General features: G+C 50.1%; 1 protein-coding gene across 1 annotated transcript; it reads left to right on the top strand.

Annotated features, from left to right (window-relative positions):
- Positions 1-852: 852 nt before the first annotated feature.
- Positions 853-27,888, top strand: VPS37B (VPS37B subunit of ESCRT-I). Its single transcript, XM_060119526.1, has 4 exons — positions 853-1,011; positions 23,107-23,278; positions 24,885-24,967; positions 25,638-27,888. Exons 1-4 carry the CDS (start codon positions 901-903, stop codon positions 26,127-26,129), a joined length of 858 nt encoding a protein of 285 aa, XP_059975509.1. The 5' UTR covers positions 853-900; the 3' UTR covers positions 26,130-27,888.
- The last annotated feature ends 41 nt before the right edge of the window (positions 27,889-27,929 follow it).

The raw sequence follows: 27,929 nt of genomic DNA on the forward strand, positions 1-27,929 counted from the left end.
CATGTGGGTCCTTGCTCACCATGCTTCAGCCATACTGGTTTTCTGCCCTTCCTTGAGTGTACCAAGCTAGTCCTGACTCAGGGACTTTGCACATGCTGGTCTTGCTGACTTGGGCTTCATACAGGAATGGTGGCTTGCCCTGCCCTTCTCCTCCTTCGGGTCTCCTCAGATATCTTCTCTGAGAGGGCCATCTTCTACTACTCTCTCTAAAGGTATTCCTGTTACTCTCCTATTTCAGCATTCATTTCCTTCTTTGCACACTCCCAATTTGGAACCATTTTACTTTTTTGTTTGCTTCCCCGTCTTTTAGCTCCATGTAAGCAGGGGTCCTTTTTATTTTATTCAGAATTGTATACCCAATTCCTAGTCCACATAGTAGGTCTCAACAAATATTTGTCAAATCGATGACTTGCTGCTCCACAATTCTGAGGAACCAAAGGCATCTAAAGTTGTTTTCCGATAAAGTCCCCTTCTTTGGGGTTCCCTGGGTCAGGCTGGGCTTAGACTGCAGGAACTTCCTTCCCACTGCCTGCTTGCTTTGGATCTAGGCATTTCTTTTCCTTGAGGAAAAGGCTCTTAGGACATCATGGCGCGCACTCCTGTGCCGCAGTGACATCATAACCGCTGCTCACTGCGTCACAAGCCCGTTCCCAGGTTCCTTTCCCTTCCCTTAGAAGCCCCCTACCTTTCCTCAGAAAACCCCCGCCCCTACCACGCCTCCCGCCAGGTGCCCGGACTGCTACGTCCCTCCCGCCCGCCCGCCCGGTGATGACGTCACGCCCCACGGGCTGGCGTCACGTGCCCCCCCCCGCTGGGGGCGGGCCTTCGGGGCGGTGCTTCCGGTCCGCGGAGCCTGGCGGCCAGAGCGGCGGCGGCGGCGTCTGCAGCCGAAACGCGGGGATGGCGGTTGCCGGGAGCGAAGCCCGGTTCGCCGGGTTGTCGCTGGTGCAGCTCAACGAGCTGCTGGAGGACGAGGGGCAGCTGACAGAGATGGTGCAGAAGATGGAGGAGGTGAGCCGAGCGGGGGCTCGAGGCGGCGGCGGCGGCGGGGCCTCGAGCGGGACGCGCGGAGCCGGGGGCTGGCGGCGGGCTGGAGGTGGCCCAAGGCGGAGGCGGTCGCGGTGCCTCAAGTTGGGTCGAGGGGACTGGGAGGAGAAATGGGGGGTGGTCTTGAGACGGGGTCGGGGGTGAGAGGACCGAGGCTGGGGCGGAGCTGGGAAAAGCGTCCTGGGACGGGGCTTGCGGGGGCTGATGAGGTCCTGAGGCGGGGAGTGAAGCAGAGATTAGAGAGCCTGGAATGAGCATTTGGAGACGTGGACGACTGTGGCCGAGTCCGGTGGGGCGAGGAGGGAATTGGGGGATCGAGACTGGGTTGGAGAGGGTAGAGGGGACGCTAGTTGAGGATTACGGGTACCTGAGACCGGACTGAGGGGGCCTGGGCGGGGGGGGGGGCGGGCTTGAGAGGTACAGGGGGACTGAGGCAGTTATTGGGGTCTGAGAATAGGTTTTGAGGTGCTGAGTGGGCTAGCTAGATAGAATCTTAGGAAAGGATTGGGGGTTCCAAGATGAGTTTGGGGGCCGAGGGTCTGTACCTAAGTCTGAGAGGTAGTTCTGAGATGGGGTTTTAGGGTTGGGCCTCCAAGGTTGGGAGACTCGAGGCCACGGACTTACCCAGTTAAGATTTGAGGTGTCCATGTATCTGAGGGATCCTGAGTGTCAGAGGGACCCTCCAGGGTCTGACTTCATTTGGAAGCGGCCTTAACAGCGTTATCCCAGGGGGCTCTTCTCCAGCGTTTTTTTGGGGGGGGGGTCTGAGGGTGGCAACAGGCTGCCCTTTCTGGTTAAGAGTTGCCCCGTCCGTGGAAGAAGGGAATGTGGTAGTTCTAGTAGGGTAGCTTTGCCCCACAGTGTCCTTCCTTGCTGGGGCCAAGGAGGATTCAATCAGAGCTGTTTTTGGGGAGCAGATAAACTGGAGGTCGGGGGCTGACAGCCAAGCCCCACCTCTTTGATAGTGGAAGGGCTGCCCAGTCTCTGGAAGGCGTGCCACCGCTGTTTCTGGATATCTCACTGCATCCCTTGTGGCGTGGTTTGTTCTCAGGGGTAACTGACTTCACTCCTGCGTTTGCCATGTGTGCTTTCTTTTCTCCTTTTCTCCCAGCCCTTTTGAACTCTTTCCCTGAAAGTCCAGTCCTGTGAGTCTGGGTCTTCTCCAGGCAGGTGGACCCAGGCCGATCCAGCTCTCCCCAGCCCATCTACCACTCCTGCTCCTTTGTCTCTGAAGTCTGAGCCTTCCCACGCCTACAGGGCTGAGCTTCTCACCCAGAAGCCTGTGGGGGGGCTTTTGGCTTTCTTTCCGAAGAGGGAGTGATTGTTCAGCACTGAGCCAGCCCCCTTAAAAGGGGGCTTGTATGGAGGCTGCACATTCAGAATCACTGGAAAACCCTCAACAGGTCATTGTCCCGAGCTACAGAGAGGCCACTGTAGTAAGATGGTATCAGTCTTTCCATTAATCCACCCCTTGTATTCCCGGGCTTTGTAACAACTTGGCACCTACAACTTGCTCTGAGATGCAATTTACCCTATTTATGGTCTCCATGTGGCGCTTTCCTTTTTAGAGAAGAATAAGTGACAAAATCCATCTTTCTTGACTGAATGAGAGTTTCATGTCTCCAAAGAAAGAAAATCTTTGCTTAGTTTCTCTGCTTTTCAGTTGCCAGGAGACCTTTTTGTTGATTGTCAGCAGGCATCTTTCTAGTTTAATAATAAAATGATAGGTATGTTTCTCTACTGGGTAACACTGCCTACAAGTTATTTTATTATATGTGACTATCCAGTTTCAGAACAGAGAACTGTAGTTACATTAGTAGAACATTAATAGAACTAAACTGCTTTTTATTGGAGGGAAGATTGTGGAGTCAGGTCATTCTGCTGACTCCGGCCTCACCTGTTTCCGCTACATGAGAAACTGGAGGTTACTATTTAAAGGGAAAGGCAAATTAATCTAGCAGGATTTTTTTCTTTTTTGAGGGGGCGGTTAAAGGTGACCTTCATACCAGAGTACCCTATAGAAATACTGAGGACCAACTCCTCTTGTTTAGACCACATGGTTAAGGTCAGTTACTCAGCAGAAGTTTGTCCTTCAGGGTGTACTGCTTTTAAAACAAGAAAACTGAACGTGAAGACGGAAGTACCTTAGCCAGGCAGCTCACCTAGCCACGGTCACCCTTTGCAAGTCCTGTTACCCTGATCGTGTGTGGTGCGTTTCTGAAGGAACTGGTGTAATGTGAACAACCAAAATTCTGACCATGGTAGTTTCATTCAGCTGCTAATCTTGTGTGTTGGCTTATTTGGGGATGGCTGTGAGACACAGTAGAAGGAAATACTTTGTGAACTGTCCACTCTTGACCAAATGGCACATTTATGATCTGGTGTTAAAGAACATTTGGGCTCTGGAATCATACACTCCAGGCCAGACCTGGCCACTGCCCAGCTGTGTGACTGCAGGCAGGTCACCTCACCTCTGTGAGCCTCTGCTGGGGAAGGATATATGAACGTATTTATTTCTTAGAGTTGATGTGGGGATTATGTGAAAGAGTGCATGTTAAGTGCTTAACACGGCATATAGTTAGTGTTCAATAAAGAGTAATTGCAATTAAGTAATTTGTAGTTCTCTTTTTAGAACGATTCCTGACAATCATGCATACAGCTCCTCCTGACCAGTTAATAAGGTCTTCTCTCAAGAATCTATAAAGTAAATTTTTGTTTGGTATTAGCCTAAGAAACATTTACCTTTCTGTGGTCAAAATGATTATGTATCTCAGTAGGAGTAGAACGAGACAGTAAGTGGAACAGCTCTTGCACAGCGTAGAATCTCTTAACCCTGAACCAAAGGCTTTTTTTTTTTTTTTTTTTGGCCGAAGGAAGTGTTTTAAATTGTAGAGTAAGGCTTCTACAAGCCTGAGGGGCTATTTTGTGGCGGCTGGGAAGTGTGGCTAGGTTTTGAAGGCATTCACTGTTAGGTTTAAATACAGCTGTGCATTATGCTTCACTTACATTGTTTTAATTGTGGCATCTGAGTTTAGTCCAGCTCGAGACTAAATTCAAATCATGCTGGAGCTGCAGACATTCTCTTTTCCCTGCCCGTGGGTTTCTCTTTTCCTGTTCCTCCTGTCTGTATGCAGTTCTCTAAATGTAGTACAGCCCTAGTGATCGTAGGTTCTTTCCATTTGCTCTGGGCTGATGTTTGTTATGTACACGTTTTTATTTTTATTTAAAGTTATTTTTACATGGCGGTGGAATGTGCCTTTCCCTGTCTGTCCACATTAACCCCACTGGACTTGCAGGGCACTCCCTTAAAAGGAACTGTTGCTTAGGGGATTAGGCAGCTAAACCGGACCTCCTGGGTCATTTCTCCCGGTGTGCTTTCTGAGGAAATGCTGATTGGTTGGTGTTAACTAATGATTCACTAAGGATTCAAATTCAGGATCTTTGTTCCTGGGGCAAGTGAAACTGCCCACAGGCAAAAACTCTGAGGGTCTGAAAGATAGATTGTTTAGTGGAAAGTAAAGAGTCTGGTCTGGAAGAAGCTGTTTCCCTAAGGCGTGTTCTGGTGTGATTTGTGTGGGGTGCAGAGCTACTGCATGAGTCACAATGGCTCATTGAAATGTACCGACCAGGGACTGCTTCCTCAAACAAGCTCTCAACACTGGTGGGACTGGTTTTTAGAAGCTAAGATTTAAACCCCTTTTGAGTGTCTGCTACTGGAGGTTGTTTCTGTTCGTGTTGTACAATCATTATTGTATATATAAAGGCTTCAACTTTTATGTTTAAAACTTCTCTTCCACGGACGTATGACTTTAACTCTTGTGTAAAAAATTAGTATGCCCCAGAATATTTTCTGAAATCCGGTATTATCTGACTTTTTCTCTTTAAAGAATCTGAGAGTTTTGTGACTTATTTTAAACTCTGCTTCCACTGTAAAGTGAGGATGGTAATCATGCCTGCCTTCCAAGGTTCTTGTGAGGTGAAGTGGAATAGCAGGTGAAGTCAGTAGAGGCTAGCTCCCTTTCTTTAAAGGGATTTTCAGAATTGTTAGACAGTCTTAGGTGAAATCCGATCCCTTATTTCACTTAGTTGTTGTCTCCTTTTGTATTGATCAGAAGTGCAGTGGGGGTGGTATAGTACAGAACTGGCTTTTGATACCTGCAGTGTGACCTTTGGCAAGTATTCAGTCTTTCCAATTGCAGTTTCCTCATTGAAAATAAAGGGCATAATAGCAGTAAGCTACTCCATTGGGTTGAGGGTTGTTGGGTGGACTAAGTGAGATAAGCCTTTAACGTGCTTATCATAGGAACTTCCCTGGTGGCGCAGCGGATAAGACTCCAGCTCCCAATGCCGGGGGCCTGGGTTCCATCCCTGGTCAGGGAACTAGATCCCACATGTATGCCGCAACTAAGGAGCCCACGTGCCGCAACTGAGACCCAGTGCAACCAACCAGTGAAACAAATAAATAAATGAATCTTTAAAAAAAAAAAAAAGTTTATCATGGTACCTGGCACAGAGTGAACACTCATTAAATTGTTATTATTCAGTAGTATTGACAAAACTAGAAGGCATAGTGTCCTTTCTGCCATTTCAAGAGATTCCATTTCGTTTAAATGCTGTGGAGCCCCTACTGTGTGCGAGGCCTTATAGAGGATAGAAACATGAATAGCATATAATCCCTGTATTATAATCTAGGAAAGAAACCAAGTACACAGACATCAATACAAGAGAGAATATACCCCGGTCTGGGAGGATCCCATATGCCGCGGAGCGGCTGGGCCCGTGAGCCATGGCCGCTGAGCCTGCGCGTCCGGAGCCTGCGCGTCCGGAGCCTGTGCTCCGCAACGGGGGAGGCCACAGCAGTGAGAGGCCCGCGTACTGAAAAAAAAAAAAAAAAAAAAAAAAAAAAAAGAGAGAATAAGAGGTAGGGAGCTTCAGTTTGGGGAGATGGAACAGGTTATGGTGGCGATGATGGCACAGCAATGTGAGTGTATGTAACACCGCAGGAAGCGTGCACGTAAAAATGGGTAAAGGGGTCAATTTCATGTTTTGTATATTTTACCACAGTTTTTTTTTTTTTTTTTTTTTTTTTTTTTGCGGTACACGGGCCTCTCACTGCTGTGGCTCCTCCCGTTGTGGAGCGCAGGCTCAGCGGCCATGGCTCACGGGCCCAGCCGCTCCACGGCATGTGGGATCTTCCCGGACCGGGGCACGAACCCGTGTCCCCTGCATCGGCAGGCGGACTCTCAACCACTGAGCCACCAGGGAAGCCCTACCACAGTTTTTTTGTTTTTTTGTTTTTTTGTTTCTTTAGAGAGAGAGAGGATAAGAAAAAGGCCACATGTGAATTGTAAATGACATTGAGGCTCAGATGAGAGGCTTTCTGGCTAGATTAGGTTCCTACTGCAAGAGATGGACTTTGATAGGCAGGTAAGATTTAAGAAAATAAATGCCCAAATACAGTAATTCCCATACGAGGGTGTAGAATGATACAAGAAACATCTGTGTACCCGCAGCGGCTTTGGAAGAAAACACGACCGAGCCAGAGAAGAGCCCTCTGTGCTCCATCCGGGACGTGATTCCCCACCCGCCAGGGAGCCACTGTCTTGAACTAGGTATTTATTTCTCTGAGTAGTATTTTGACAGAAGTGGGGGCCCACGAAGGAGTGACAGCCTGAGCATGGCACTGAGCAGGACAGCACGGGGCAGGTTCTGTGACTCGCTGAGTTACCAGATCAGATTTGCTGGTGCTAAGGGAAGCGATAGGAAGTAAGGCTGGCGAGGCGGGGAGCCAGGCCAGAGCTCAGCGGCGGTTCCTTTGGCAGCACGGACTTGCCGTGACTCTTCAGAGCAGAGCGGCAGTGCGGTCAGAAGAGCACCTTAGGGAGACTCTTTTGGCAGCAGGGTGTGGGCTGGATTGGCATGGGGAGGTTCAGGAGACCAGGTCAGAGGTGGAAACGGAAGGACAGGGAAGAAGAGGTTAGGATTTGAGCTGGAGTCCTGGGAGGGGGGGGAGATGCAGACCAGCCGGTTGGACCCCTTCACACCATGGTGCCCTGGTGGAGCTGTCCCTCCTCCTCCCCTGCCCACCGAGGGACCCCGTCAGCTTTGCCTTCCAAATGCCCTCCCCCGCTCAGTCCCAGACACACGGTCACTTAGCCTCTTGGTATTGCCTCCTCGGTGGAATTTGAGACACGTTTTGTAAGTCCCTTGCTTCCCTGTGTCCCCGACTGGCCTGGGGGGTCCATTTTATCCCGTTTATCTCTGTGTCCTTGGCAGCTAGCACATGCCTGGTGCACAGGATGTGCCCAGTTAGTGCTGCTGAGTGGAGGGAGCTGGGCCATGAGTGGACGTGAGAGGGTGGGCCAGAGGGAGGCTGGAGGAGGGAAGGGGGGGCCCTTGAGACCGCGGCAGCCTGGGTGTGGGGGACAAGCAGGGCAGTCATGTGACATCGTCCGGCAGGCAGCTGAGAGTGCAGTTCTGGAGCTCAGGGGCATGGTTTGCTTAGAGATACAAATTTGGGGGCTGACTTGGTCCAAGCACTTGTTGAAGCCAAGGAGGATATAAAAGTTCAAAAGGCCATTAGGGGTCACTGGATTGGGAGAAGGAGAGAGGGGCCGTGGAAGGACACGGGTCCCGTGACTTGACTTTACAGACCAGGTGCCGTCCTGTCGCAGTGCCTGTGCCGTACAGATTCGTCAGGAGGAGCCCAGAAACAGGCCGCACCGGTTGAGCCTCAATGTGTTGTGCAGAATTGAGGTGCTCTTGAGCTAAGCCAGCCTCATTGCAGATTTGGCTTTCATTGCAGTATCTGTAGCGGAATGTTGCTGTGGGGATCACGCCAGGTAGCAGTGCAGGGGTGTCTCTAACGACCTGGGCGTCAGCCGCTGCTCACAGACGCGATCGCTGAGGCCCGGAACGTGCCAGGGCAGGAGTTCTAGCTGGTTTCTTTCCTTCGTCAGCTGTGTGGGGTTTTCACCTCCCATCGTTATTCAGGAAAAGCATCTCACCCAGCGGTACAAAGACAGGAAAGTTCTTTGTAGTTACTTCATAGGGAAGAGTGCAAGTAGAGCAGTAGAGGTAGCTTTGCTGTCAGTAGGTTACCTTGCAGTGTGTCAGGGGAAAGCTTTTCAGCGCGTTTCTCAGGGAATTGTGAGCAGCGTTGTTCATCGTTCGAAAGAGTGCGTGTGAAGAACAGATGTTTGAATGGTTGTTGTATTACAAGCAGCGTCACAGATAATAAAAGACTTGGTTTGAAAAAAGCATCATCTCCACGGTTAGCTAATGGCACCTTGAGGTTATATTCATACCCATAGCCCAGGGCTGAGGTTGGCAGAGGGACAGTAAGTGCTAATTGGTGTTTGCCATCAGACAGCGGCTTTCATTAATGTGAGCACAGCTGAGGTAGGGTAAGTTGATTCATTTACTCAACCTTCATGGAGCACCTTGTGTGTGGGGCGCGGGGCGTGGAACCGCTCAGCCACAGAGTTTTCATCTTTTAGGATCTCGCAGGTATGCAAAAGCCAGTTCCAATGTATGGGTGAGACGGTGGGGGTGAGGACACGCCCCAGTGGGAGGGAGACCTGGTGAGCCTTTGCAGGGCGCAGGGAATGTTTCCTGGAGGAGGTGACTCATGAGCGATGATTGGAAGGATGAAGTTAACCAGGTAATGAGAGAGAAGGGCTTCCAGGCGTGGGGCTGGGCTGCATGAACAGAGTGAGGCACAGGGGAAAGAAGCAGAGACTGTGTGGGAGGAAGACTGCAGGCCTTGCTGGAGGGGCCGGGGCAGGGCGTGGGGGAACGAGGCTGGCAGAAACCAGACAGCCCCATGTTTCCTGAGAAAGCTTGGGCTTCACTCTCCAGTCCGAGGGAGCCACTGGAGGATTTTAAACCAGGGAGTGGAGTGGTCATACTTGGCGATTTATGCAGATGATTCAGACAGCCAGGAGAGGATGGATTTGAGGGGGTGAGACCAGAAAGCGGGGAGATCAGTTAGAAGGCTGAAAGAGGATTGAGAAGAAAGATTCTCAGGCAGCCAGACTCTTTGACTTGGAGGCTTACACCAGACTCATTGCACAGCCTGCTGAGTCTTGCTTTGCACACAATTCAGATAACAACACGCTTGGTCCTATGGCTAATCTGTCAGTGGCAGATTTTTTTAAAGGGTGTAGGGAAAAACTAATAGAGCCAATTACACCATCCAGAAATAAATGAAGCTGCACAAAAAATGTAAGATCAGCTGTTAAGCGTAGGATTTGGGTTGTTAGAAGACTTCAGACGCGGATTAACCTTTCTAAGTATTGGTTTCCTCATCTTTAAAAGGGGAGAATTAAAATACCGTCCTTATGAGACTTTGGAGGATTAAATAAGATATGTTTATAAACTGTGGAACACAGTGCGTGACCATGATAAATGCCAGTAAATGAAGCTGTGACGGCTGTGAATGAAGTGGTTGAGGCTGTTTGGTTTAGGGTAGCGCATCCCTAATTCTGTGATTGTTAATGGCGATTACAGAAAGAGGGCTCTGTGGTCAAGAAATCTGGGGAATCTGCTGAAATAAGAGGGGTTTTGCTTTGCTTTGCTTTGTTTGGTTTGGTTCTTACAGCTAGTGTGTGTTGTAGTATTTCCCATACTTACTCCATCGCAGAACTCAGTCTGGTGGGGCTAGTTTCCCTGGGGCACACTTGGGCAAATGCTTATTTAAGGACATAAATGTATCCATCTGCTTCCATGTCATAGACCCACTGTAGTTACTTGATATTGATGATTCTGTCTCATCAAAGGCTGTCCTTTGTGCTTTCATGTACTCTGTTTAAGAAGGCAAGGAAGGAGACTTCCCTGGTGATGCAGGGGTTAAGAATCCGCCTGCCAATGCAGGGGATGCGGGTTTGAGCCCTGGTCTGGGAAGATCCCACATGCCACAGAGCAACTAAGCCCGTGCGCCACAACTACTGAAGCCTGTGCACCTAGAGCCTGTGCTCCGCAACAAGAGAAGCCACAGCAATAAGAAGCCCAGGCACCGCAACTAGAGAAAGCCCGTGCGCAGCAACGAAGACTCAGTGCAGCCAAAAATAAATTAATTAATTTTTAAAAAATAAAGCAAGGAAGTATATTTAAGATTTCTTTAAAAAAATGATTTAAGATTTCTGATCCCAATTGATCAAACCTTTAAAAAATGACATTTTTAACATGTTTATTATAGAAAAATTTAAAAATACAGAGCTATAAAGAAGAAAAATATAATCACATGTAATACCACTGCTCAGATAAACACTGTTAAACATTTTATACACTTTCTTTATGTGTTTTCTACCACTAGGATCATTCTGCATGTAGAGTTTTTGACTTGTTTGTTATCTAAATTTATGCTCTGGGCATTTTCTTATTTTTTGTCAGAAGATCCTTACATGACATGATTTTTAGTGGCTTATGATATTTTATCATGTGGGTATGCCACAATTTATGTGACTAGTCCTTTATTACTGGATATTTAGGTACTGGGTTTTTTTGCTTTCATAAATTATATTGCGGTTAACATCTTTGAACATAAATCTGTTAAAATACCAACACTTAATTTTTTTTGAAAATGAGTCAGTCTTAAGTATCTAGGCAATTCTTTTAGTTAGAACATCTTATTCCCTACATCACTTATAATTGCAGTTTTTTTGTCGTGAAATTTAAGTAGAATAATTTAGAGTAACTTATTCTCCTTTGACTAATCCCTTTTTCTACCCACAGACTAAAAAAAAAATCTCGTTATTAGAATAGCATTTTCTCATACTGAATAGAAGATGAATAATTTCAGTCATGTGAGAGTAAACTTTTATCAAACTGAATTCTTGAGTCAGGTGTTGGAAAGTTCATGTCATGATGTATTTTAAATGTAAAAGCAAAATTGTCAACAGATGTAGTCAATATACATCTGGGATCTACCTGGATAGGCATTTTCTTATCTGCACCTGTGTAAAGACTATCCCAGAAAATTCTCATACATGCTTTTCTTGTAGTTTGTGGTGAAGAGGGGAAAACCCCAAAGCTCTTACTAAACAAGTGAATGCTTTGGTTGGTTGTCTTGGCAAGAAACTACTAATAAGAAAAGCAGGGCTTCCCTGGTGGCACAGTGGTTGAGGGTCCGCCTGCTGATGCAGGGGACACGGGTTCGCGGAGCGGCTGGGCCCGTGAGCCATGGCTGCTGAGCCTGCGCGTCCAGAGCCTGTGCTCTGCAACGGGAGAGGCCGCAACTGTGAGAGGCCCACGTACCGCAAAAAAAAAAAAAAAAAGAAAGAAAAGAAAAGTTTAGAAATTCAGTCTTCTGTAGGCTGCTTTCTTTTGGTGGGGGGCGGATCTGGATTTTTAAATTACGGTGGAAGCTATTAATTGACCTCCCTCTACTTAACTAAAGTGTTGCAGTAATTGACATTCTCCATGCCCTTCATCAAATATAATGATTGATGCTCCCCCCATCATGATTAGTTCCCCAGGCATTTCTGCTCCCACACCACAGTTGCGTGATTACCGAGAGTCAAGTGTGTTTTCTCTCAGACCTGTTCATTCTGATATATATTTTTTTAATTTTTGAAATTTATTTATGGCTGCATTGGGTCTTTGTTGCTGCGTGCAAGCTTTCTCTAGTTGCAGCGAGTGGGGGCTACTCTTCGTCGTGGTGCGCAGGCTTCTGATTGCGATGGCTTTTCTTGTTGCGGAGCACAGGCTCTAGGCGTGCGGGCTTCAGTAGTTGTGGTGCACAGGCTCAGTAGTTGTGGCTCGCGGGCTCTAGAGCGCAGGCTCAGTAGTTGTGGCGTACAGGCTCAGGTGCTCCGCGGCACGTGGGATCTTCCCGGACCGGGGCTCGAACCCATGTCCCCTGCATTGGCAGGCAGATTCTTAACCACTGTGCCACCAGGGAAGTCCCTCATTCTGATTTTGTTACAGTAATTACATGATTTCATTAAGTACTATGGCAACCGAGGAACTGTACGAGAAAAGAGAGAGTGAAAACTGTAAGCTGAGTGCTTTGGAAAGAGTTACTATAAGGTGATTCACTAGGAAAAAAAAAAAAAGCTTGCGAGTATTCCAGAAGGATTCTGCTCTCATCTTGCTTGTCCAGTGTCTTCAGGTTCCCCACGTGAGAGGGTGTGGTCTAGGCAAAGAACTTCTGGAAATCGAGCTAGTGGACCCTTTCTCTAAGAAAGGACCTTTGCTTTAAATGAAAAAAATGGTTAGGTCTTTAAAATTCTATGTGTTTAGTGAGTTACTGCTTTAACCAAACTGCTCAGTTAACCAGCAGCTGACTGGTTCTGATTATATGAAGTGAGGGCTTCTCTGTGTTTTCCTGGCTCACCTGCTGTGAGATTCTGATTCTGTAGGACTAGGCTGGGGCCAAGTGTGACAAGCCCCTTGCTTTTAGGAGATGAGCGACAGAGGCAGGTAACACTGTGTTCAGTTTGGGTCCCACCCTGCCTTCTGCTCATCCCTTTCTTCTTCCACCCAGAGTCCTCAGGAATTACAAGGCCAGTGATTCTAGGAAAGTAACATTTAACATCGACACCACTATCCACACAAGTCCAGGAAGTGGGGGAGATCTTGGTTTATTTTCTACCCACCCCGCCCCGAATACTAGGAAATACGTCTTCTAGGAAAAAAAAAAAAAAAAAAGAAAAAACAAAAAAACAACGGAACACCCTGGTATGTTGTGCCTGCCAGAAGTAGAATACAATCAAATCCTGTGTAGCTGAGACCACTTCTTCCCTGGGGCTAGTCCATTTATTTTCAAGCCTAGCTTTTTGCATTTCCTGTGGTCAGTTGCACTTACAGTGAATAACATACTAATTTTTAAGATGCGAGTCAGCTCCATACGGAAGGGATTGGTCGAGTCTACGTCCATTGTCTGCTGCTTTCTGAGGACAGCAAGTTTCTCTCAACAAGGATTTTGATATCTGCGATCAGAAGTAGCAGTCTTTATTAATCTAATATGTTCTGTTGAGTGGTTGTTTCAGTGGAACATTTGATAAGCAGCTGGCAAATTTACTTTCCCGAGTAGGCTGTAGCCTTAGAGATGGTTTCACACAGCCCACGAGATTGTTGTATTTTAGAACAGTTTCATAATGTTCTACAGTTCTTTCACTGGATTTTTTGTATTTTCATATCCTTAATTTTTTTAACATGTTAAACAACTCAGCAACTGTTAAGTTTTTTCATAGAAACTCAGGGAACATTTGGATTGAATCAAGCCACATTGGGTTGTGTTTACAGGTCACCTCTGGGATAATATAGGCTTGGATTACAGGCTCCACCTGAAAGCCTGCCTTCAAATGGAAGACTGGTGAAATGAGTGCATCACTGGGGAGGTCTTTCCACTGAATGGAAGATGAATTTGGGTTTTCTGATAACCTAACCTTTAGTATTAAAGCCCAAGCTCAAATTGCATGTGACTTTGGTGAAATCTACCGTAAAATTAATTGGTGAACTAGATCAAGTGTAGCACAATAAAAGGAAACCAGGTTGACCTGGCTGAATGCATGCCAACCTTTTTATCACCTAATCCATAAGCCTGCTGTGTTTAAAGTCTGAATGCAACCTGAACTTTTCTAGTGGAAAGTAAAAGGCTAAGATTTCTTTCACTCTATATCTTTGTATTATATATAACTTTCTATTTAATTTTATTTGGAGAGGAAAATATCAAAATCAAAATGAATTTCCCACCAAAAGGAACCAGTGTTTCTTTGAGAAGGACCCACCTGAGTTAGGGGCAGCAAATGTACAGATTGGTCTGGGACATCTTGTTTTACCAGAGAGCAGGGCAGCTGTCAAACCTCTGGGGTGTGTCAGCCTAAGAGCCAGCTCGAAGTGTCTCCCACTGGCCACGGACAATTTGAGCATTAGAAAGATTAATGACTACAGCTGATTAAAAATCTGTTACTTAGTAATGATACCTCCAGAAAAAGCTTATTGGTCGTTTTTGGAGGTTGCTTGAGCACTAACTGAGTCTTCTAAACGTTGGCTTTAAAAGTGGAGGGGCGGCGAAATCAAACATTCATCCTGCTTTTCCTATATAAATTATTTCCGATACTCAAACAGATGAGGCAGAATGCTCAGAGGAATTCAAGCCAATACATACAAAAGATGAAATTAAAGAATTTTTAGTAAGTGTAGTTACAGCATTGTAGTTAGAGTTATGAAGTTCTTGCCCACTAAAGATACAAGTTAAAGTTTTTACGGGTGAAATGATATTATGCCGAGATTTGCTTTAAAATACTTCCCCCCCATGGGCCTCCCTGGTGGCGCAGTGGTTGAGAGTCCGCCTGCCGATGCAGGGGATACGGGTTCGTGCCCTGGTCCGGGAGGATCCCACATGCCGCGGAGCGGCTGGGCCCGTGAGCCATGGCCGCTGAGCCTGCGCGTCCGGAGCCTGTGCTCCGCAACGGGAGAGGCCACAACAGTGAGAGGCCCGCGTACAGCCAAAAAAAAAATAAATAAATAAAATACTTCCCCCCCAAAGGTGGGGAGTACAGGAGAAACAGGACTGGCAAATGGCGCTAATTGCTGAACCTGGGAGAAGAGCGCAGAGGGATTCATTACTCTTACTTCTGCTTTTGCTTTGTGTTTGAAATATCCTAATAAAAGGGTAAATGAGAGGCATAAATAGAAACGAAATTTAGGTGATTACTGGAACTTGAAAATAGAGAAGTGGTGGTAGACTGGATTTTGTGTAGTAGGGTAGGTTCTGTGGCATAATTCATGGGGTAATCCTGTAGAAAACACACCTGGAGACAAAATACCCTAACTCCTAATGTCATACCTCTGGAGTTACTTCCTGGCACTTGTGACTTTGGTGATCTCTTAAACCTCGCTAAGATTGCATTTCCTTTTTCCTGAGTAAAATGGGGACAAATCTGTCTCACCCTCGCTGAGAGGATTAAGGAGATATAATGCTAGAAGGGACGGTGGCACAGTGCCAAGCACACGGTGAGAACTCAAGAAATGTTCCCAGATACTGTTGAACTGTGTCAGATGCTGGCGAGACTGAAGCTGTCATGTCACCACCAGTAACTTGTCTTACTTAAATCTTTAAGTTCGCATCTGTTTGATCTTTTTTCCCTTTTTTCTCCCCTGAACCTTTCTTTTTTAAACTTTTTATTTTATATTGGAGTATAGCCGATTAACAATGTTGATAGTTTCAGGTGTACAGCAGAGGGACTCAGCCGTGCATATACATGTGTCTGTTCTCCTCCCCTGAGCCTTTTCTTTGAAGAGCAAATGCAGTCAGGGCTACAGGCTGCAGTACAGGGTGAATGGCGCCCTCTGGAGTTAGGCCCTGTGAGCTGAACACCGCCCGTCTCCATGGTGGTCTTGACGCGGAGACTTATGCTCAGGAGGACAGACTGTGTTCTGGTTGTTGTCCCCCCAGAGCCTGGCACGTAATGGTGCTTCTTAAGTATTTCTTGAATGAATGAATGAAATGCGCAAGCCGCTGTGTTGGAGCATGTTGCGGTGGCTGTTATGGGCCATACATAGTCTAGGTACTGGAGTTCATGAGTGACTTAAAAAAAAAAAAAAAAGATGTGTATTGTGGCTTCCAGGCCATCGCAATCATAAACATTACTCCCACATTCTCGAAGGCTTCCCAAGAGGGCTGGATTTCAGCTCAAGAGAAGGGATCGTGTGATGCTGACCCGCCTCTGATGAGTCTCCACATATGTGCTGCATGTCTGATGTCTACGCAGTAATGGGTGGTTTTGCTTTAGAGCAATCACTGTCATAATCTTAATTTTTTTCCTTTCATGCTTTGCTTCCAAACTGTGATCACTCCTGTGGTGAAGTAGGGGTGCAGATAGTTTCACCTGGTTGGTTGTAATAACGAGCATTAATCTGTGATGTTACTGTTTAAAAATTTATTATAACCATTCAAAGAAGCTAATCTTCAGAACAGCTCAGCAAGGTTTTAACAACTGACAGGTCGTGGCCTGAGGCCCAGCAATCAAAAGTCCTCCGGATTGAGTTGAACACATATTTAGCAGTAGGCATGTGTTGACCTGGGTACTGTGCTGGGTTCTGGGTATCGGGGAGTGAACAGGGCTCAGTTTTCCTCTTAAGGGGCCAGATGTTCTCATCAGAAGGGTGAGCGTGAGCTCAGACATCGTTGTATTTCATGGGGAAAGCCATTCCAGTTCTGCCAGTCAGGCCTTTGGCGAGACGGGGCACTCAGCTTGGGGAAGGTGGGTGTAGACTCCCCCAGGGCTGGTGCAGAATGGGCCACAGGTATGCACTTCTCAGCCTCAGGCCTGAGGGATGGAGCTGGGTGTGGAGAACGAGAGAGGGGGCTGCTTTTGATTGGGGTGGGGGGTTTGATCACCTACAGTGACCCCAGAGGGAGGGGACCCAGAGAGCCCCCTCCTCATTTCACTCTCGTCCCACCCTCAGTCCCCATCGCTGAATCCAGCTAGAACCAGAAGGCAAGGGGCCTAAGTGGTGGATGTGGTTCAGCCAGTTGGCCCCTGGGGCCCAGAGCAGGATGGAGAGTGGATCTCAAGGAGAGATGAAGATTCCAGCCCTGGATTAGTCCTCTGGATGCCATAACACATTACACAACTTGGTGGCTTAAAACAAGACAAATTTATTCTCTCACAATCCGGGAGACCAGAAGTCCTAAATCAGGGGTGTCCGTGCTCCCTCCAGAGACTCTAGGAGAGAATCCGTTCCTTGCCTCTTCCAGCTTCTGGTGTTGCTGGCCTCCTTGGCTTGTGGCCGTATCACTCCATTCCCTGCCTCTGTCTTCACATGGCTTTCTCCTCTCTATGCGTTCTCCTCTGTGTGTCTTGTATAAATCCACTTGCCATTGGATTTAGGATGACCCAGGTAATCTAGGATGATGTTTGTCTTCTTTAACTTAATTACATCTGCAAAGAGTCTTTCCCCAGATAAGGTCACATTCCCAGGTTCCGGGGGTTAGAATGTGGACGTTTCTTTTGGGGAGCCACCATTCAGCCCACTACAAGCACCCGTCACTCGCAGGAGAGTTAAAACGCCATCGTGATACAGTGATAGCTGTTGGTGTGACTTTGTTTAATTTGTCTTCAGTCGAGGGGCGCTCCACGAGGGCGGGGTCCGGCCTGCCTCGTTCACCCCTGTGTCCATCGCCGGCCCTGCCCAGGGTCAGCGCGTAACAGTGCCTCAGAAAATCCTTTTTTGGATGAATGAATAAACAGATGAACGGGCAAGCACCGTGAACTACAATACAGAGTAAAAACCAGGGGTGTGCTCTGCGAGGCCACACAAAAGAGCTCAGATGTCACTGTGTGCTGAAGGAAAGCCAGTTGAGTTATATCAGGTGGGTCTCTGGCACGACAGGGGGCGCTCAGCTTGGGGGAGTCGAGGGGCGTTTAGTAAAGGTGTTCTTTACAAGGAGCTGGTGGGTGTAGACCCCTCAGGGCTGGTGCAGTTCAGCTTCGAGCCGAACACGTACAGGGATGGATCGAGCGGTGTGTGGGTTGTGCCTCAGCACCCGGCGACCAGGGGGTGAGAGCACGCGTAGCTTTTCGTGCGGCTCTCGGAGTCGAGAAAGGCCCAGAGCCATAGCCAGCGCAGGGCCTTGCGGACGGGCGTTATAGGCCGGGGCAGCGAGCAAAGTTGTTGGTGAGGGATGTTTTATCTACCGGACGGGATGTTTACTTGTTAAAAAAAATGGGATCCTTAACTTTGTACAAATACTAGGCCTCTGAGCACGGCAGTAGGTGAGAGGGCAAACCTGTGTTTTTTTGTTTGTTTTGTTTTCTGTTTTCGGGCTGCACCTCGTGGCGTGCGGGGATCTAGTTCCCCGAGCTGGGATCGAACCTGTGCCCCCTGCAGTGGAAGTGCAGAGTCTTAACCACTGGACTGCCAGGGACGTCCCCCAAACCTGTGTTTTTATCTTAGTTCCCCAGCCCAGATTCTCTGTCCTTACTGGGTTTTGAGCATTTAAAGGACTTTAGTACGATCAAGAATTTCCGTCTATTTCGTTGAAATTTGCTAACATAATTCAATAATGTCATTTACTTTGTTATGATAAGAATTCTATTATACTGTAAAGGGGGAATAAGGGACTACTCAGTATTTTTCCATAAAAGATTTAGCTTGGGGCTTCCCTGGTGGCGCAGTGGTTGAGAGTCGGCCTGCCAATGCAGGGGACACAGGTTTGTGACCCGGTCCGGGAAGATCCCACATGCCACGGAGCGGCTGGGCGCGCGAGCCATGGCCGCTGAGCCTGCGCTCCACAACGGGAGGGGCCCCAGCAGTGAGAGGCCCACGTACCGCAAAAAAAAAAAAAAAAGATTTAGCTTGGAAACATAGGCAGATTTGCCCATTGTAGTGTTTATAGGAAGGCACAGTTATAATTATGGTTGAAGAGGCAGACAGGCCAGCTGAAATCAGAACTTCACATCGTGGAAGCCTCTGGTTTGGAAAACATCCACTGCAGACCCAGACCTTGACCCCCCCGTCCTGGCCCCGAGTGCCTCTCAACTGTAACTACTGCATGTGTCATGCAGAGGGGAGTTTATGTCTGTTTTCCTCCTCACTAACTTTATTTTCTACCACGCTCCCCCAACCCAAATAAATAATGACCTGTGCATTTGAGGTAGAATGTACATTCTGTGAGAACGTCATACAGTGATGTAAGCCTCCCAGGAGAGAACGATATCTCCACCTTGCCTGGACACGTATATATACGTAAAAGACCTTGGTTTTTTGTTTGTTTTAAACAAAGGCAGCTTATCTCCCTAGAGCCTCTGCCCTTCTGGTTCTACTAATACCTAACAGGTTTTTTTAAACATTAAAACATAATTACTTTCTGTAAATTTATACACGCTTATTATAAATGATTCAAACACTATACTCGAGTAGAAAGAGGAACGTAAAGAAAGTCACACCACTGAGAGGTCGCTGTTAGCTCTGGGTGACCACCCTTTCAGGCAGCCGTGCTCACGGATGGACAGACGGGCAGACATCCCTCAGCGGATCTTACTGTAAATGCTGCTATCACACGTCTCAGTTTTCTTTGATTCTGAACAGAAAAGGAAACTGAAGTGAAACTGAGCACATTTATAAAAATGTTTCATTACCACAGAGAGTTTATTTCCTGAAAAGATTTCTCTGTGGTTAAGAAAAAGAATCATGAGAAACCATCAAGAGGCTGGGACCCAGTTTTCAATTTCAGGGTGTATGGCTCGCACGAAGCCTCCTCTCGCACGGGTCCTCGGATCAGTAGGACAGGGGGTGGGGAGTCAGACCGCACATCCCCCAGGGTGGCTGCCACTTAAGCCTTGCTGAGTGTGGTGTGCATGGTCCCCCCGAGTCCTTTGCAAACTATAGAAGAAGTCTGGCTGCTTCCTCCCGGTTTTCCTCAACTGGGACGATGAAAAGGAACGTTGGGGAGGAAGGTCTTTCTCTAATGCAGCATCAAAGGCGTGTTTGGGCGCCGATGCTTGTGCTGGAAGAGCTTTATCCGAGGCTTAAGAAAGAGGCTTTTCCCCCCTTCAGCCTACGCCCTGGCCACCGCTCCCGCCACCACTGTCTCCACTGTCCGCCTGGAGGGGGTGCGGGTGTGCCCTGGGTGGCCACTGAGAATTTCCTGATAGTCTTGTAAAAACATCTGAGTACCCGGGGATAGAAAGAGTACAGCCAGCATAACGGTCGTCTCCATTGGTTGGAGTTTTATTTTGCCTCTGCGTTCTGTGCATGACATGTTGTAGGAGAAGTGATTCTGACCTGACTTGGACCCCAGGAGAATAAGCTTTATTCGTAGATATATTTTAGGGTGGAACTGTGAGGCAAGGGTCACCTGGGGGCTTTGAAGACACTCTCAGGCCTGGGTCCCCTCCTAGAGAATTGGGCTCATCTGGGGCTGGTCTGGGCCTGGGGAACTTATCAGCGCCCCCTTGCCTTCAGGTAGTTCAGCTGATGCTGAGAACCCCCGCGGTAGGCTGGCACTTGGCGGTGCTAGGACGGTGCACTTCCCTCACGTGATGCCTTTCCAGTGGCCCCTCGGGAGCCCTGTGCTTGTGGTCTGCCTGCGCTGAAGACTTGGGGAAACTCCTGATCGGATGGCCCTTAGATCCAGGACGAGTGAGACCCTCCACCACAGTCTCCAAGGGTTCCTCTATTACGGGAGCCCGTCTGTTGCATAAAGGGGCATTTGTTGCTTGACAAGCACAGCTCATGGTTTTTTTCTTTTTGACTCTGCATTTTGTTACCCACCTAGTTTGCCAGATCTAGTCTCAAGTGACTGGCTTTTTAGGGGATGAGAGGGTCTCTCTGATTGATTCAGCAGATCCTTGCTGAGTGGCTGCTGTGTGCTGGCTGTTCGGCACACCCCAGATGACAGGATACCCAAAGCGGGTGACAGGGATCGGACGCGCAAGCGTAGTGCTCCCTGGTTGCCGTTGGTGGCAGGAAGGAAACAGGTGCCGTGACAGAGGGCGGCTGCTGGCTTAGCGAGGACGGCCAGGGAGGCCTCTGCGGACAAGGCGCTCAGCTGGGGCCGGGCAGTGAGGTGGAGCCGGGGGCCCGCTCGGGGAGAGCTTGGCTGGTTCTCAGAACCGCCGGGACGGGGCGAGTGAGGGCCAGGGCACCCCAGGGCTCAGAGATCAGGGCCTGACGAGTTCGGTTCCATTTTCGCTGATTCTCAGTTTGAGAATAGGAGGGTGCCTGTTCCTCTCAATTCTCTGGGCCTCACTCAGGGCCTGACAAATAACAGTTGCTCGGTAAGTGTTTATTGAACACAGAACTGATTGAGTCAGGATGATGGCGTGCACGGGGCAGTGGGTCCTGACGGTGGCCTTGAATACCTGCCCCTCCCCGTCTATCAGATGAGACCAGTGGGAGCAAAAGATCTCATCAACAGTCTGTTCTATTTATTTATAATTAAAGTTTAAATTTTGAGATAATTGTAGATTCACATGCAGCTGTAAGAAATAACACAGAGATCCTGTGTAGCCTTCACCCGGGTTCCCCCACGGACAATCTTGCAGAATTCTAGTCCACTCCCGAGCCAGAATTTTGACACAGATATGGTCAGAGCAGGACACCGTGGCCACGAGGAGCCTTCCTGTCGCCTCTTACAGTCACTTCCCTCTCCCACCAACCACGAATCCGTCTCCATTTCTGTAGTTTTGTCCTTTCAAGAATGTTGTATACACAGAATCTTGGAGTCTGTGACCCTCTGGGCGGGTTTGTTTCTTTCACTTGGCCTTGTCCCCTGGATCTTCATCCAAGTTGCACGTGTCTCAGCAGCCCATTCTTTCTTAGGTCTGCGCTCTGCCCATGGTGTGGGTGTAGTACTGCATTTAGCTGTTCACCTGCTGAAGGACACCTGGGTGGCTTCAAGTTTTTGATTACAGGGAAGGCCGTTCTGAACATTCATGTGCAGGTTTTTGTGTGAACATAAATTTTCATTTCTCTGGAATAAATGCCCAGGTGTACAATTTCTGGATGGTATGGTAGTTACCTGTTTTGTTTTAAAAGAAATTGCCGAGCTGTTTTCCAGGGTGGCTGTACAGTGGTTGGTTTGCATGTGCTTTTAAATGACTTAATCGAAGGGAAGACTCCTCTGCAGGCCCTCCGGGTGCGACGTGCCTGGAGGCCGAGCTGCTGTGGGCAGGGGCTGGGGTGGTGCTGGGAGCCCCCAGGACCCCTCCAGAGTCTGCAGGACCAGGAACCCAGTTAAACCAGATCTTTCCAGCCCTCATAGTCCTTGCTGGCAGAAAGCATCAGCAAGAGAGGGGAGAGTATTTCCACTGTACTAGTTTTATAGTATTGAGCTAGAGGCTTAATTTTCTTTTTTAACTTCAATTTTGTTTTACCCTGAGCCTCATCTTGAGGGCCCTGTCCTGTGGTCCGTGTGAGAGATGCAGATTATGTGTCTGCTGAGGAGAGGAGCCCCCCACTCGGCGGTCAGGGCCTCCTGCTAGAGACCTGCATCCAAGGCTCTTTCTTTGTTCTCACACGTGTGAGTGTGTGTGTATGTGTGCGTGCGGGCGTGCTGGGAATTGTGCACTAGCGCCAGAGGGTATGGCTGGAGGGGGAGGGGTTGAAGCGGAGGCAGCAAGGCCAGGAATCTACAGCCAGACGAGCAAGAGGAAGGAAGTAGCAGCGAAAATAGCCTGCGTGGGGTGGGGTGTAGAAAATATCAAGGGGAGGGCAGGCTGGCTGGTGTGGGGCTGACGGAGAGCTTCGGAGAGAAACGGGGGCAAATAAGACTTCAAGTCCAGAAAGCAGGCCGTGGAGGAGCCCCTCAGCAGCAAGTGGAAAGGGGGCTGAACCAGAAGTAAGACACGTTGGTATTTCTGCTGTTTTATCCAGTGTACTTCTGGTTACGTTTCATTAGGACTTCCTCGCCTTTTCTCAGACCTCGCATTAACCCCTCTCACCCCTGAGGTCCAGGCGGGCTTCTCCACCCACACGTGACCTGTCACCCCCGGAAGCGCAGGACCCCTGTCGGGCAGATAAATCCCCGCCCCCAGCTTTGGGTCAGCGGTGCTGATGGACCAGCGGTCAGGAGCTGGGGAGGCTCAAGCCTCTGCTCAGACGTGAAGAGCTGGTGTCGGGCACAGGGACAGAGTAGAACAGGGCCCCTGAGTGGATTCCTTCCCCGGGTCTTGGGCTTTCGCGTTTGATCTCAAAGCCTGATGACTAAGCCTGAATTGACACCAAGCCAACTGGCCCTCCTCTGATAATAAGTGATTCTTTCACTTCTCTGGAACAGCAGCAACTCGTTTTGGAAAACTCTAGCTCTAAACCTTCAGAGCCGTTCGCTCCTAAGAGCACAATGGCAGTGGTAAGGAATTCCGGTCACAGCGCAGCTCCTGGGGTAGAAGCTTCAGCAGGTCCTGGGACGAAGCCCGTCCTGCAGGCCTGAAGGAGAGGAAGTGGTCTCGCTCTTTAAGACCGGGAGCAGCGTCCAAACTAGAAATCGGGGCTGGCGTCGGGATGGGGGCAGCTGCCCAGCCAAACGGAAGCTGCTGCGGTGGCCCCGGGGGTGGGGCTCGGGGCTCACACGCCGGTTCTCATCACCCTGTATGGTCTTTGCAGACGCAGAATGTTCAGCTTAACAAAGAAATGACGCTGGCCAGCAACCGGAGCCTGGCAGAAGGAAACCTTCTCTACCAGCCCCAGCTGGACTCTCTGAAAGCACGTTTGACCCAAAAATACCAGGAACTCCAGGTGCTCTTTGAAGCCTATCAGATAAAAAAGACCAAATTAGGTAACTCTTTTAGGGTGATCTTTCAAGAATAAAGAGCTGAGGGGAGGGTGCATTTTCAAGCTGTGGCACTAACCAGGAAAGAAATGTTATTATGGAACAGTTTCAGATTAAGACAGTCATTACTGCTGTGAAAAAATAGTTTATATGTAGGATTGTGTCAGTAATTTAGAAAAAGAGGCTTGACTACTTTTTAAACAAGACTCTACCTTTTCCAAGCAGTATAGAAAAAAAGGCAATTTTCTGAATTATGATATACAGCTAATGTTTTATCCTTGAAGTTAGGCCCTCACAGTTAATGTTGAAAAATATTCATCACTGGAATACTTTATTTTAATGTCACACTTTACTTTGCAGCCATTATGAAGTGACGCAGGCATTGACTATTGTTGAAGCCTGAGTGCATTGGGGGTAGCTTTCAAGGAAACAGATTAAGAGAAGGTTAAAAAGGGAGCTCCCTGGTGGTCCAGTGGTTAGGACTTAGTGCTGTCACTGCCGTGGCCCTGGGTTCAATCCCTGATCAGAGAACTAAGATCCCACAAGCTGAGGGGCACAGCCCCCCCCAAAAAAGGAGAGAGAAGGTTAAAAAATCACCCCCTTCAGTGAAGTGTACAGTGACATCCGATACCATGATTCCTATATCTGTGTAACTGCAGTAAAAATGCACTGTAACACACCCGACCAGAATGAGTAAAGGTGAAAAGTCTGTCGAGACCAGTTCTGGTGGGGACGCGCGGTTCTTCCATTGCTGGGAGGAGTGAGAATTGGAGACGCTGTTTGTTAGCACCTGCTACAGTGAAAAGGAGGCATGCTCTGTGATTCAGCAGTTCCACTGCTGGGTGTCTCCCCAGCAGAAGCGAACGTTCACTCAGGTCTGTCAAAAGATGCGCACAAGAATGTTCGTTGTAGCTTGCCTCGTGAGAGCCAAATTTGGGAACAGTCTGAGTGTCCATCTGCAGAATGATGGGTAAGTTGTGACACTTACACAGCTGTCAGTGCTCCGAAGCGCGGAAAGAAATGAACTGCCGACTCGTGCAGCAACACGGATGGTCTCGGAGACGTGGTATTGAGCGAGAGGCCAGCACAGAGCACATACCGTGCGATTCCACTTGTGTGAAGTTCAGAAGCAGGCAGAGCTCTTGGGTGGTGGAGGTCAGCACCTCTGGGAGTGGCCTGGGGAGCCTCTGCAAACATTCTGTATCCCAGTCTGGGTCACGGTGGTTGGGTTTGTATATGTAAAAATTCAGGTGGTGCACTTAAGGTGTGCATACTTTATGTATTTATGTAAATTATCACTCAGAACTCCAAAGGAAATAAATTATGGGGTGAATTGCAGGATTAGGTTGCAAGGGTAGGTCACACGTTCAGTAACCGCCCCTGTATCGTGAGGCGGGCGGGTGACGCTGGCTGCCTTTCCTGTCAGCTTCCTGGAAAGTCAGCTCAGTAGGTGTGACTCTCCTGTCGCCTATCCAGCAAAAGTACACTCTTCTTCGAAAGGGAAGTGGGGAGGAGACTGGGGGAGCGTGTCGTCCCGAGGGGCCGGGGGTCATGGTGGTTTCTGAGGGTGTGCCGGTGCCCCTCACCCTATCGTGCCTCCTGCTTCTTCCAGATAAACAGTCCAGCAACGCTTCCTTGGAGACCCTGTTAGCACTTCTGCAGGCGGAAGGGGCCAAGATCGAGGAGGACACGGAGGTAAATCCAGCCAGCCCAGCGGGACGCCCCAGGGCAGTTACCTGGGCCTGGGCCCGGTTCCCCCAGGGCCAGGCGTGCCGGCTGCGCGGAGTGGGCAGCCCAGCCGGTGGGCTGGGGGGAGTGCCAGCCTGGGAGCCAGGGGGGGCAGCGGGGGCGGTCTGGTCCTCAGGTGAGGGGTGCCCGCTACACTGTGAATCGGTGCCCGTCCCGTGGGTGCTGCTGGCTGAGTTACCATCTGTCTGCGTCAGCTGGCCAGGCAGAGCCTGTGGGCATGGCCAGCTGAGCACCCGAGGCTTGAGCCTCGCTGAGCCATAAGGAAATGAGTCAGGGTCCAAAGTTGTGCGGTTGTAGCCTTGCCAGACTAGGCCGAGTGCTCTGAGGAGCCGTCGGGCGGGGCGGCCCTCGTGTCCTGCCGACCATGTGGGGCTGGCAGGGCGCAGCCAGCGGAGGGAAGGAAACGCTGGTCTCGGCCGGGGGCTTAGCCGCTCGGGCCCCTCACCTTAAGGCGGGCTCTCCCCAGGGCCCGCTGCCTGTCCGGCAGGTGGGACCAGCACCTCTCTTCCCGCTCACTCGGCCCGGGTGGGGCGCCAGGAGCGGCCAGGGACAGGGAAGGGATGGGTGTCCTCATGGCTGACCTGCCCCGTGAACCGGGTTTCTCCTGCTCCTCCAGAACATGGCAGAGAAGTTTCTCGACGGAGAGCTTCCCCTGGACTCCTTCATCGATGTCTATCAGGGCAAGCGGAAACTGGCCCACATGCGAAGGGTTAAAATCGAGAAGCTCCAGGAGATGGTGCTGAAGGGGCAGAGACTTCCGCAGGCCCCGCTGCCCCCCAGGGTGCCCGAGCCGGCGCCCGCTGTACCCCTGCCCTACCCCTCCCCGGAGGCCAGCGGGCCCCCCTCTGCGGTGCCTCGGCGCATCCCTCCCCCACCGCCCCCGGTGCCTGCGGGACGCTTAGCCACGCCGTTCGCCGCCGCCCTGGGCTCAGGACAGGGCCCCCCGCACCCAGTGGCGCAGTGCCCACCGCTGCCCCCGCGCGGGGGCCTCCCTGCACAGCAGGGCTTCTCCCTGCAGCAGTTTGTGTTGCCACCGTACCCGCCGGCACTGCCCCAGAGACCCCCGCCCCGGCTGCCTCCGCACCAGCCAGGCTTCATCCTCCAGTGAGCGGCCCTCGTCCTCCCCGTGAGACTCCCTCGCTGGCGCCTGCTGGCCGGGTCCGCGCACGCAGATGGAGGCCGTGAGCACCGGCTGCTCTGCCAGGGGCTCTGGTGCTCGGGCCAGGGCGTCCCTCTGGTTGTAGAGCCGTAGGTCAGTGGTAAGCACACGTAGAACCCTGGTTGTGGACACCTAGGCGGTTGTGCGCTGGGCCTCAGCCGGGCATCCCGTGGTCGCGCTGGTTTGTGTTCTCGGTATGATTCCTCAGTCTGGTGTTGAATTCGTGAGTTTGGGGAAAAGTGCCCCCCACCCCGCCTCCGTTCCCACATAGGATCGTGGTCCTCCCGTTGTAGCTTTATTTAATAAGCATGGTTCATCATTTCTGCTTTATTTTCAAGACAGTTCTGTGTGTCCCAGCCCACCGCAGCCCCAGGTGGGGGTCGGTCGGGTGGGCCAGCCCGGAAGGTGCTTACTGAACCCGTGTGGGGCGGGCAGTCCTCACAGTCCCTCCCTCCCCCAAACCTGGATGCTTCAAAGCCACCCTCGGAGTTTGCACTCGGCCCACTGCCACGTCCAGAGGCCAGGCGAGCTGCGGCCAGGTGAGGAGGTGGCCGGGAGCTGGACTTTGCACAGCAAATGACGGCCCCAGCTCCTCCTCCTCCGCCTCCGCCTCGAGCCAGCCCGAGGCTCTCCATGAGGAAATACTCCTCCAATATTTTTACTGTGTGTGTGATTTTCCTGTTTTATATTGGGAAAGAAAACTTTTTTGACACTCATAAGACCATTCAGGGAAACTTTATGAAAAATGCACATACTGTTCTGAGCAGGTTGAGAAGGCAGATGAAGTGAACGCAGTTTCCTCTCTTGCAAGCAGTGCACGGTCGCCCCGGCGGGGGCCCGTGCTGTGCCTTAGCTTACCTGGTGCCAGGAGTGGCCGGCCAGGCGCTGGGGCGGTGCCACCAGCCGCTGCTGCCCTGGCGGCTCTGCGTTCCAGGAGGGGCTTGTCTGTGTTCCTTGTCGTGTTGCAGGTGGAAGAAAAGCCCACCCAGCTTGAACCAGAATACCCTTAGCCAATATTCTCTGCCTCTGGCTGGGCCTTGGGGCAGGGGTGTGACGGGGATGCCAGCAGCATCTCAGCTCAGTCTGGAGAAAGCCTGCCCCTCAGTGTTAGGGAGGTACCAACAAGCTCCGATGCTCTGGCAACACGCCGGGCTCTGCCTGCCCCCTGGGTTCTCATCCGCACGTGCCATGTGTGCTGGATTCCCAGGGCCCCAGGCGGGGCTGGGGGTAGTGTTGCCGCCCACCTGTTGACCAGAAAAGGCCGGTGTGCTCAGTTGTGGAACTCCTGACTCCGGCCTGTGACTCCCCAGCTGGCTGCTGCCCAGGTGACAGAATCCAGGCAGAGCTCAAACGGGGTCTGTCCCGGCAGGCCCTGGGCGAGGCCACCAACCTTTGTCCTCAGTTACTGTACGTTTCTACTCCTGGACTTGAACTCCTGCTGTCTTGTAATTGTTTTTAAAGAGAACAGCTGTATAGGACGAATTACTGCCCTGCCAATCAGGTGGGCCTGTTAATGTCTGTGTATCTCGAGAGTGGTGCCACCCAGCCCGTACCTCTGCCGCCTGCAAGGGGCACAGCCAAATGTGTGAGCTCGGTGTTGATGTGGGGGAGGGGCCGCCAGGCTGGCCTTGCCGTCTCCAGGGCCACATCTGAACTGTGCTTGTAAAGCTGTTAAGACCCCTTTTAATAAATAGAGAATTGTTAATAACGGCCCTGTCCTTTATTTGCCTGGGGACCCTCATGACGTGT

This window comes from Mesoplodon densirostris, chromosome 15 (genome assembly GCF_025265405.1).
Source record: "Mesoplodon densirostris isolate mMesDen1 chromosome 15, mMesDen1 primary haplotype, whole genome shotgun sequence".
NCBI classification, from domain to species: Eukaryota; Metazoa; Chordata; class Mammalia; order Artiodactyla; family Ziphiidae; genus Mesoplodon; species Mesoplodon densirostris.

Coding starts and splice junctions, on each gene's coding strand:
- VPS37B (XM_060119526.1), top strand. CDS start 901: ATGGCGGTTGCCGGGAGCGAAGCCCGGTTCGCCGGGTTGTCGCTGGTG. Junction 1,012..23,106: donor TGGTGCAGAAGATGGAGGAG/GTGAGCCGAGCG, acceptor TGGTCTTTGCAG/ACGCAGAATGTTCAGCTTAA. Junction 23,279..24,884: donor GATAAAAAAGACCAAATTAG/GTAACTCTTTTA, acceptor TGCTTCTTCCAG/ATAAACAGTCCAGCAACGCT.